Below are 12,157 nucleotides of genomic sequence, written 5' to 3'. Positions count from 1 at the left end.
CCTGGTATGAGAGGGAAAGCAACCAGAAGTCGTGATACATGTTGGGACCAACGACATAGGCAGGAAGAGGGATGAGGTCCTGAAATGAGAGTTTCGGGAACTAGGCAGAAGGGTAAAGAACAGGACCTCAAGGGTGGCGTTCTCAGGATTGCTGCCAGTACTACGTGATAGTGATGGTAAGAATTGGAGGAGATGGCAGTTGAATACGTGGCTGAGGATTTGGTGCAGGAGGCAGGGTTTTAGATTTTTGGACCATTGGGATCTCTTCTGGGGAAGGTGGGACTTGAAATGATTGGATGGGTTGCACCTGAACTCGAGGGGGAGCAATATCCTTGCTGGTAGGTTTGCTAGCATGGTTCGAGAGGGTTTATAAGGGGGATGGGACCCGGAGCAATAGAGCAGTGAAAGAAGTGCATGGAGTAAAGCCAGATCTAACGTATAGAGAGGCTTTGAGGAAAGAGCAGCAGAATAAAGGGTATAAAGGTAGTAAGGTAGAAGGGCTAAAGTGTGTGTACTTCAATGAAAGAAGCATCAGGAACAAAGGTGATGAACTGAGAGCTTGGATACATACATGGAATTATGATGTAGTGGCCATTACGGAGACTTGGCTGGCACCAGGGCAGGAATGGATTTTCAATATTCCTGGATTTCGGTGCTTTAAAAGGGATGGGGGGGGGGGGAGGGGAGGAGAGGAGGGGTGGCATTACTGGTCAGTGATACTATTACAGCTGCAGAAAGGGTGCGTAATGTAGCAGGATGCTCTTTTGAGTCAGTATGGGTGGAAGTCAGGAACAGGAAGGGAGCAGTTACTCTACTGGGGGTATTCTATAGGCCCCCGGTAGCAGCAGAGATACCGAGGAGCAGATTGGGAGGCAGATTTTGGAAAGGTGCAAAAATAACAGGTTTGTTATCATGGATGACTTTAACTTCCCTAATATTGATTGGCACTTGATTAGTTCCAAGGGTTTAGATGGGGCAGAGTTTGTTAAGTGTGTCCAGGATGGATTCCGGTCACATGTATGTTGACAGGCCGACTAGGGGGAATGCCATACTAGATCTAGTATTAGGTAATGAACTGGGTCAAGTCACAGATCTGTCAGTGGGTGAGCATCTGGGGGACAGTGATCTCCGCTCCCTGACCTTTAGCATTATCATGGAAAAGGACAGAATCAGAGAGGACAGGAAATTTTTTAATTGAGGAAGGGCAAATTATGAGGCTATAAGGCTAGAACTTGCGGGTGCGAATTGGGATGATGTTTTTGCAGGGAAATGTACTATGGACATGTGGTCGATGTTTAAGGATCTCTTGCAGGATGTTAGGGATAAATTTGTCCCGGTGAGGATGATAAAGAATAAACACGAGGATATCTGCAGATGCTGGAGATTCAAACAACACATACAAAATGCTGGTGGAACACAGCAGGCCAGGCAGCATCTATAAGGAGAAGCACTGTCGACGTTTTGGGCCGACACCCTTCGTCAGGAATGGTAGAGTGAAGGAACCATAGGTGACAAGTGAAATGGAAAATCTAGTCAGGTGGAAGAAGGCAGCATACATGAGGTTTAGGAAGCAACGATCAGATGGATCTATTGAGGAATATAGGGTAGCAAGAAAGGAGCTTAAGAAGGGTCTGAGAAGAGCAAGAAGGGGGCATGAGAAGGCCTTGGCGAGTAGAGTAAAGGAAAACCCCAAGGCATTCTTCAATTATGTGAAGAACAAAAGGATGACAGGAGTGAAGGTAGGACCGATTAGAGATAAAAGTGGGAAGATGTGCCTGGAGGCTGTGGAAGTGAGCAAGGTCCTCAATGAATACTTCTCTTTGGTATTCACCACTGAGAGGGAACTTGATGACGGTGAGGGCAATATGAGTGAGGTTGATGTTCTGGAGCATGTTGATACTAAGGGAGAGGAGGTGTTAGAGTTGTTAAAATACATTAGGTCAGATAAATCCCCGGGGCCTGACGGAATAATCCCCAGGCTGCTCCACGAGGCAAAGGAAGAGATTGCTGAACCTCTGGCTAGGATCTTTATGTCCTCGTTGTCCACAGGAATGGTACCAGAGGATTGGAGGGAGGCGAATGTTGTCCCCTTGTTCAAAAAAGGTAGGAGGGATAGTCCAGGTAATTATAGACCAGTGAGCCTTGCGTCTGTGGTGGGAAAGCTGTTGGAAAAGATTCTTAGAGATAGGATCTATGGGCATTTAGAGAATCATGGTCTGATCAGGGACAGTCAGCATGGCTTTGTGAAGGGCAGATTGTGCCTAACAAGCCTGATAGTGTTCTTTGAGGAGGTGACCAGGCATATAGATGAGGGTAGTGCAGTGGATGTGATCTACATGGATTTTAGTAAAGCATTTGATAAGATTCCACATGGTAGGCTTATTCAGAAAGTCAGAAGGCATGGGATCCAGGGAAGTTTGGCCAGATGGATTCAGAATTGGCTTGCCTGCAGAAGGCAGAGGGTCGTGGTGGAGGGAGTACATTCAGATTGGGGGGTTGTGACTAGTGGTGTCTCACAAGGATCTGTTCTAGGACCTCTACTTTTTGTGATTTTTATTAACAACCTGGATGTGGGGGTAGAAGGGTGGGTTGGCAAGTTTGCAGATGACACTAAGGTTGGTGGTGGTGTAGATAGTGTAGAGGATTGTCGAAGATTGCAGAGAGACATTGATAGGTTGCAGAAGTGGGCTGAGAAGTGGCAGATGGAGTTCAACCCGGAGAAGTGTGAGGTGGTACACTTTGGAAGGACAAACTCCAAGGCAGAGTACAAAGTAAATGGCAGGATACTTGGTAGTGTGGAGGAGCAGAGGGATCTGGGGGTACAGGTCCACAGATCCCTGAAAGTTGCCTCACAAGTAGATAGGGTAGATAAGAAAGCTTATGGGGTGTTAGCTTTCATAAGTTGAGGGATAAAGTTTAAGAGATGCAATGTAATGATGCAGCTCTATAAAACTCTGGTTAGGCCACACTTGGAGTACTGTGTCTAGTGCTGGTCGCCTATATAGTTCCTAGTATAGGAAGGATGTGGAAGCATTGGAAAGGGTACAGAGGAGATTTACCAGGATGCTGCCTGGTTTAGAGAGTATGGATTATGATCAGAGATTAAGGGAGCTAGGGCTTTACTCTTTGGAGAGAAGGAGGATGAGAGGAGACATGATAGAGGTGTCCAAGATATTAAGAGGAATAGACAGAGTGGACAGCCAGCGCCTCTTCCCCAGGGCACCACTGCTCAATACAAGAGGACATGGCTTTAAGGTAAGGGGAGGGAAGTTCAAGGGGGATAGTAGAGGAAGGCTTTTCACTCAGAGAGTGGTTGGTGCGTGGAATACACTGCCTGAGTCAGTGGTGGAGGCAGATACACTAGTGAAGTTTAAGAGACTACTAGACAGGTATATGGAGGAATTTAAGGTGGGGGGTTATATGGGAGGCAGGGTTTGAGGGTTGGCACAACATTGTGGGCTGAAGGGCCTGTAATGTTCTGTACTATTCTATGTTCTACGTTCTAAATCGAAGAAGCAATTACCATTAATTTATATGGGAAAAATTTTTGAGTGTTCCCAGACCCGAAAAATAACCTATCAAATCAAACCAAATTACACACAAAACCTAAAATAACACTACCATGTAGTAAAAGCAGGAATGATATGATAAATATACACCCTATATAAAGTAGAAATATTGTATGTATGGTGTAGTTTCACTTATCATACTCGGGAAGACAGCGAGCCAAAATCGATTCGGAGAGGAAAAAAAATCAGCACTGACACGCATGTGCACGTATACGCCTACGCACATACACACATGCACAAACAACTGCCTGCACAAGGCTTCACGGTCATTGTAGTCTTTCCCAGGGTAAACACACGTATAAAGCGGGCGTCTTTTTTTCGTAAAAGTGAAAATCCTCTTTGGTTAGTGAAAACAGGTAACTAACGTAGGTCTTTTGTAACAGCGAGTTGACGTAAATCGAACGTTCGAAAAACAGGGGCCACCTGTATAAGGTTTAAGTTTATTCCAACCTGCAATATGAGGATGGCCCAAGAGGTGGCGCTCAACATCCAGTGCACTGATCTTGTGTCCTCCACTCTTTATGATGTCCACTGAGGTTCGACCCAGAACCCAGTAAACACCGTCTCTGTAACACACAGTGTCCCCTGCACAAAACAAACACAAACAGGTCATGTCAAATTTTCAAAAATCAGAGCCACCCTTAATGTCACAGGTTGGGGAAAAGAATGAATTAAGCAGCCCAGAGGCAAATGCCAGGCTGCCTGCTGGACACTGAACCTTTGATCAGCCCCTCAGAGACAGCCAGAGGGAGGCTGACACACGCAGTCCACTGAAGCAGATGTCAGCAGAAGCAGCTGCAGGCACACCATTGATATTTCCCTAAGCACAGCTGGCTGGCTAGCTTTTAACACACTGAGTGTGTTATTGTAAATGAACCCTGTTCAGCTGCAGACAAGTCTGAGTTGCGACATCACAAACAAATATGGAAAAGATTAATCAAATACGGAAGAGAGTAAGCAAATGACCTGGACATAATCAGCAATATCTGGGCTGCTGTTAATCCCAAGGGAGTTCAGTGATCCCATGTGCACCACATTGCTGGAGGTTATTACAGCAACTTGTTGAACAATCACAGGGACAAGACACATTGAGACAAATTGAGAGTGAATAAATCCCCAGGGCCTGACAATGTCTTCCCTCGGACCCTGTGGGGGATAAATCCCCAGGGCCTGACAACTGATGTGTTTGCTTGGGCCCTGTGGGGAATAAGTCCCCAGGGCTTGACAACGTGTTTCCTCGGACCCTGTGGGGAATACATCCCCAGGAACTGACTATGTGTTTGCTTGGGCCCTGTGGGGAATAAATCCTCAGGGTTCAACAACGTGTTCCCTTGGACCCTGTGGGTGGCTAGTGTAGAAATTGCACGGCACTGGTAGAGACACATAAAATACCCTGAAGTGATGCAGGATTGGAGGATAGCTCGTTACATTTTTTTAAAAAGGCTTGAATAATATACTGGGAAATTATCGGCTAGTAAGCCTCATGTCAGTAGTGGATTAATTATTATCGACAAGGGTTTTGGCCGGAAACATTGACTATACTCTTTCCCATAGATGCTGCCTGGCCTGATGAGTTCCTCCAGCATTTTATGTGTGTTGATAAATAACTAGACCTCATGTAGACAATATTCACAGCCCACCTTTCATCAACTTTCCTGATAACCTCCTGAAAAACTCAATAAGGTTGATTTGACACGACCTACCACACACGAGGTCATGTTGACAATCCCTAAACAGGCCCTGACTATGGACTTGCAGACATGTCCACCCGGGGGTTTGGACCTATGGGCACCAACTTCCAGATTTGTCAATTACTGTTTTCGACCTCCGATGTTAACTCCAAGACTCACTAATCACAGGACTTTGAACTCAAAGTTCAAATTTCATTTATTATCAAAGTATGTAAACATTATACAACCTTGAGATTCATCTCCTTACAGGCAGCCACAAAACAAACCACCAAAGAACCCAGTGAAAACACAGTCAAACACCCAATGCACAGCGAAAAGAAACAAATCATGCAAACTATAAAAATGAGCACATAGCTTCAGAAATGAAGTTTTACAAAAGACACAAAGTTATTGCAGCCGGAGCAGGCCACAGCCTCAATTCATTGCAAAGCTGAGTAAACATTACAGGACTGCAGATGTAAAGCTAGACATCACTGCAACCGGGGCAGGCCACAGCCTCAGTTTAATGCAGAACAGTGAGCAGAACCGGCCCTCACCTCACCTCTGGTCCTGACACCCTGACCTTTTCAATCTGGCCTGGCGCTTAGGTCATCCAAATATCGGATCGTTCTTCACTCTCAGAACATGATTCAACCGGATGTTTAAATCGATCAGACATTGGGCTTTCCTAGTTCTCAGGGAAACCACATCTCCACCTTAATTGTGATTTGTCCCTGCCTCTGCCTTTGCTTGCCTTGACTAGGCCTTACCTGCACCTCCGTTAGCCCTGACCATTTCACATCTGAGCCTCTGCCTCTGCCACCATTCGCTTCACCATTGTTAATGTTGATTGTCATTAATAAAATGTTATAAATAAGGTGTTCAGTAGTTTTGTTTTTTTTGCTGCTAATAAGTAGTCACAGGGCATTACCAGCGCCATCTTAAACCAGAACTCTGGGCCTTGAACGCTGGACACATGGACCTCTGGCCCTCAGGTCTGAGTGTGTGCTCCTCCAGGTCCTTGCCCTCGCTTCATCCTCCCTGTTGTCCATGCTGTTCTTCCCGTAATGCATGACGTCACCCCTTGTGCACACTAGACTGCACCCATTGTGTGTCTGCCCCTTTCGTCAGTCCGTGCTGTACAATGTGTGGTCCAGAGCCACATGTGTCTAACAGGAAATGTACATGCTGAACTCCCAGAGCACAGCACAGGCTCCACAGTGGCCACAAATTTCACACCTCACCTTTTGCTGAACGTAAGACTATAAGACACAGGAGGAAAATTAGGCTAATCAGCCCATCGAGTCTGCTCTGCAGTTCCATTCAATTTTCCAGTCCTCCTGGACTTTGCCAGAATCAAGTGATTCTTGAAAGATCATGTCCCTGTCCAAATTTCTCTTATATGTTGAAATTGAACCCACATCCACCACCTGCACTGGTGGTTCATTCCACACTCTCACCACTGTGAGTGCAGAAGATTCTCCTTAAAACATTTCACCTTTTACCCTAAGCCCATATCCTCTCGTTCTAGTCTTACCTAACCTCAGTGGTAAAAGCCTGCTTGCAATTACCCTATCTATACCCCTCTTTCAAATCAGATTCATTTATCATGTGTACATGGAAACATACAGTGAAATGCATCATTTGTGTCAATGCCCAGCACACCAGAGGACAGCCCACGTCCCCACAGATTCTGGCACTGACATAGCTTGTCCACAATGTTAGGTCCGTAAGTGTCAGGGAGCAGGAGTGAATGCCATTGCCATTGCAAAGGAAAAAGTGCTAGACATACTCAAAGGTCTTGTGGGTAAGTTACCTGGACCAGATGGACTACATCCCAGAGTCCTGAGATAGGTTGTTGAAGAGATGGCAGATACATTAGTTATGAATTTTTCAAGGATCACTTATTTATAGCATGGTTCTGGAGGACTGGAAAATTGCAAATATCACTCCACTCTTTAAGAAGGGAGGAAGACAAAAGAAAGGAAATTATAGGCCAGTTAGCCTAACCTCAGTGCTTGAGAAAGTGTTGGAATCCATTATTAAGGATGAGGTTTTGAGGTGCTCGGAGACTAATGTTAAAATATGTCAGCATGGCTTCTGTCCTTGCCTGAAAAACCTGTTAGAGTTCTTTGAGGAAGTTATAAGCTAACAGGACAAGCGTTTGATAAGGTGCCACACATGAAGCTGCCCAACAATTTTAAATCCCATGGCATTACAGGAAATACATGGATAGAGGAATGGCTGACAGGCAGGAGGCAGCAAGTGGGAATAATGGGGTCACAAACAAGAGAAAATCTGCAGATGCTACAAATCCAAGCAACACGCACAAACCGGAGGAACTCAACAGGCTAGGCAGCATCTAGGAAAAGTACAGTCATCATTTTGGGCCAAAACCCTTCAACAGGACTGGAGAGAAAAGCTGGGGAGTAGATTTTAAAGATGGGGGGAGGGGAGGGAGAAACACCTGGTGATAGATGAAACCTGAAGGGGGAGGGATGAAGTAATGAGCTGGGAAGTTGATTGGTGAAAGAGACAGGAGGTCATGGAAGAAAGAAAAGGGGGGAGGAGCACCAGAGGGAGGCAATGGGCTGGCAAGGAGATAAGGTGAGAGAGGGAAAAGGGGATGGAAAATGGTGAAGGGGGGGAGGCATTACTGGAAGTTGGAGAAATTAATGTTCATACCATAGGTTGGAGGCTACCCAAACAGAATATAAGGTGTTGTTCCTCCAACCTAAGTGTGGCCTCATCACAATAATGGAGGACAATAGACAATAGGTGAAGAAGTAGACCATTCGGTCCTTCGAGCCTGCACCGCCATTCTGAGATCATGGCTGATCATCTACTATCAATACCCGGTTCCTGCCTTGTCCCCATATCCCTTGATTCCCCTATCCATAAGATACCTATCTAGCTCCTTCTTGAAAGCATCCAGAGAATTGGCCTCCACTGCCTTCCGAGGCAGTGCATTCCAGACCCCCACAACTCTCTGGGAGAAGAAGTTTTTCCTTAACTCTGTCCTAAATGACCTACCCCTTATTCTCAAACCATGCCCTCTGGTACTGGACTCTCCCAGCATCTGGAACATATTTCCTGCCTCTATCTTGTCCAATCCCTTAATAATCTTATATGTTACAATATGAGGCTATGGATGATATATCGGAGTGGGAATGGGAAGTGGAATTAAAATGGGTGGCCACTGGGAGGTGGACGGAGTGTAGTGCTCGGTGGGGGCTTTTTCTGTTGGCTGACAGTGACCAGTGGTGTTTCTCAGGGGTCAGTATTGTGACTATTACTTTTCACATTGTTTGTCAGTGACTTAGATTATGGAATTAACGGCTTTGTAGCAAAGTTTCCAGATGATACGAAGATGGGTGGAAAGGTAGTTAGTGCTGAGGAAGCAATGCGATTGCAGCAGGATTTAGACAAATTGGAAGAACGGGCAAAAAAGATGGAACAAAGTGTCGGGAAATGTATGATAATGCATTTTTATAAAAGGAACAATAGCACAGACTATTATCTATGACAGGTAAGGAGGAATTGTTTTAACAAGAGAGTAGTGAATCTGTGGAATGCTCTGCCACAGATCGTGGTGGAGGCCAAGTTTGTGGGTATATTTAAAGTGGTAGTTGATGTTTCATGATTGGTCAGGGCATCGAAGCATATGGCAAGAAGGCTGGTGTATGGAGTTGATTGGGATCCGGGATCAGCCATGATGGAGCTGATGGGCTGAATGGCCTACTTCTACTCCTGTCTTACGGTCCTATAGATATGAAGAGGAGGGGTATAGACGGCTGTGGTCCAGGTGTGGGTAAATGGGAGTAGGCAGCATAACGTTTTGGCAACACACACAAAATGCTGGTGGAACACAGCAGGCCAGGCAGCATCTATAAGGAGAAGCACTGTCGACATTTCGGGTGACGAAGGGTCTCGGCCCGAAATGTCGACAGTGCTTCTCCTTACAGATGCTGTCTGGCCTGCTGTGTTCCACCAGCATTTTGAGTGTGTTGTTTGAATTTCCAGCATCTGCAGATTTCCTCGTGTTAACATTTTGGCATTGACCAGATGGGCCAAATGGCCTATCTCTGTGTCGTAGTCAGAGGCTTTTTCCCAGGGCTGAAACGGCTAACACAAGGGGGCATAGTTTTAAGGTGCTTGGAAGTTGGGATGTCAGAGGTAAGTTTTTCCACACAGAGTGTTGGATGCGTGGAATACACTGCCAGTGAAGGTGGTAGAGACGGAAACAATAGGGTCTTTTAAGAGACTCTTAAGATAGGTACATGGAGCTTAGAAAAATAGAAGGTGATTTGGTAGGATAATTCTAGGTAGTTTCTAGAGTAGGTTACATGGTCAGCACAACATTGTGAGCCAAAGGGCCTATAATGTGCTGTAGATTTCTTATGTTCTATAGGACGTCGCTGTTGGTCGCGTTTTTTGCTGGCGTCACCTTGAATCCTTTGGAAAAGTTTTTGTTCCCAGTGTGATCTTCCTTTTCGCAGGGAGAAATTCCCATTCCCTGGGTGAAGTTTCCAATCCCAGGGAGAAGTTGCCGATACTAGGGAGAAGTTCCCATTCTCCAGGAGACGTTACCAATGCCAGGGAGAACCAATTGTTACTAACAATTTCTGAGCCTGAACCTGGTGCTGTGAGTTCTGAGGTTCCTGTACATTCGTCCCAGTGGCAGTGAGAAGCGAACATGATCTGAGTTATGGGGGTCCCTGATGATGGATGCTGCTTTCCTGCAACAATGCTTCCTGTAGATGTGTGTTGGTATTTAGGGGCATTGGTGTTTCCATACCCGGCTGTAATGCAGCCAGTCAAGATACTCTCCACAACACATCTATAGAAGTTCATCAAAACTATAGACATCGTGTCGAATTTTCACAAACTCCTAAGGAAGTAGAGGCGTTGCCATGCATACTTTGTAATTACACTTACACGCTGGGCCCAGGACAGCTTATCTGAAATGATAACATCGAGGAATTTAAAGTTGCTGACCGTCTCCATCTCTGATCCTCCGCAGTGGACTGGGGTCATGGACCTCTGGTTTCTTCCTCCTAAAGTCAATAATTAGCTCCTTGGTCTTTCTGACATTGAGTGAGAGGTTGCAGTGGCACCACTCAGTAAGATTTTCAATTTCCCTCCAATCTGCTGATTCATCATCACCTTTGCTTCCGCCAACAACAGCGGTATTTTTAGCAAATTTGAATATGGCACTGGATCTAGGCTTGGCCTCAGATTCATAAGTTTAAAGTAAGTACAGCAGGGGCCAAAGCGCACAGCCTTGTGGTGCATTTCTGCTGAGGGAAATTGTGGAAGAGATGTTGCCAATCTGAAATGACTAGGGTCTGCAAGTGAGGAAATCAAGGATCAAGTGACCACAATTCTATCTCCTTTACCACAGCACTGGAGAGGGATAGGAACACACAAGTTAGGAAAACACAAGAACACAAGAAATACGAGCAGGAGTAGGCCATCCAACCCATCGAATCTGCCCCACCATTCAATAAGATCATGGCTGATCTGTCCGTAAACTCAGCTCCATCTACCTGCCTTTTCCTCATAACTCTTAATTCCTCTACTATGTATAAATCTATCTAACTGTATCATAAATATATTTAGTGAAGAAGCCTCAACTACTTCCCTGGGCAGAGAATTCCACAGATTCACCATTCTCTGGGAAAAAATTTCTCCTCATCTCAGTCCTAAATCTTCTCTCCTGAATCTTGAGGCAATGTCCCCTTGTTCTAGTCTCACCTACCAATGGAAACAACTTTCCTACTTCTATCTTATCTATCCCTTTCAAAATTTTGTATGTTTCTATAAGATCCCTTCTCATTCTTCTGAATTCCAGAGAGTATGGTCCCAGGCAACTCAATCTCTCTTCATAGGTTAACCCCGTCATCTCCGGAATCAACCTGGTGAACCTCCTCTGCACTGCCTCCACAGCCAGTATATCCTTCCTCTAGAATGGAGACCAGAACTGCACACAGTACTCCAGGTGCGGCCTCACCAGTACCCTGTATAGTTGCAGCATGACCTCCCTACTCAATAATTCAATCCCTCCAGTAATGGACGCCAACATTCCGCTTGCTTTCTTAATAACCTGTTGTACTTGCAAGCCAACATTTTGCGATTCATGAACAAGTTCCATTGCACAATGGCATGCTGCAATCTTTCACCATTTAAATAATAATCTGCTCTTCTATTATTCCTTCCAAAGTGGATGATCTCACATTAACCAACTTTGTATTCCATCTGTCAGACCTTGGCCCACTCACTTAACCTATCTATATCCCTCTGCAGACTCTCCACATCCTCTGTACAATTTGCTTTCCCACTCAGTTTAGTGTCATCAGCAAATTTTGCTACGCTACGCTCAGTCCCCCATTCCAAATCATCAATGTAAATGGTAAACAGCTGCGGGCCCAGCACTGACCCCTGCGGCACCCCACTCACCACCGACGGTCAACTGGAGAAATACCCATTTATACCAACTCTCTGCCTTCTACTGGTTAACCAATCCATTATCCATGTCAAAACATTTCCTTTGACTCCATGCATCCGTATCTTATTTATAAGTCTCTTGTGCGGCACCTTATTGAACGCCTTCTGGAAATCCAAGTACACGATATACACCTGTTCCCCTCTATCCACTGCACTCATTATGTCCTCAAAGAACTCCAGTAAGTTTGTCAAACAGGATCTTTTAAAAAGTGTTTAACTGGAGTAAGGGGAAATATGAGGCTATCAGGCAGGAACTTAGAAGCATAAATTGGGAACAGATGTTTCCAAGAAAATGTATAGAAGAAATGTGGAAAATGTTCAGGGGATATTTGCGTGGAGTTCTGCATAGGTATGTTCCACTGAGATAGAGAAAGGATGGTAGGGTACAGGAACCATGGTGTACAAAGGCAG

General features: G+C 45.3%; 1 protein-coding gene across 2 annotated transcripts in view; it reads right to left on the bottom strand.

Moving 5' to 3' along the window:
- acsf3 (acyl-CoA synthetase family member 3) overlaps window positions 1-12,157 on the bottom strand; it is a 143,613-nt gene that overhangs the window by 16,025 nt on the left and 115,431 nt on the right. For both annotated transcript variants that reach the window (XM_073070527.1, XM_073070526.1), the window contains exon 7: window positions 4,020-4,154. In XM_073070527.1, the coding sequence (XP_072926628.1) occupies window positions 4,020-4,154 (135 nt within the window). The remainder of the gene's footprint in view (window positions 1-4,019; window positions 4,155-12,157) is intronic.

Source organism: Hemitrygon akajei, chromosome 17 (assembly GCF_048418815.1).
Source record: "Hemitrygon akajei chromosome 17, sHemAka1.3, whole genome shotgun sequence".
In the NCBI taxonomy this organism is placed as follows: domain Eukaryota; kingdom Metazoa; phylum Chordata; class Chondrichthyes; order Myliobatiformes; family Dasyatidae; genus Hemitrygon; species Hemitrygon akajei.
Note: the sequence above shows the minus strand (reverse complement) of the source record. Positions and strands in the feature narration are given on the sequence as shown.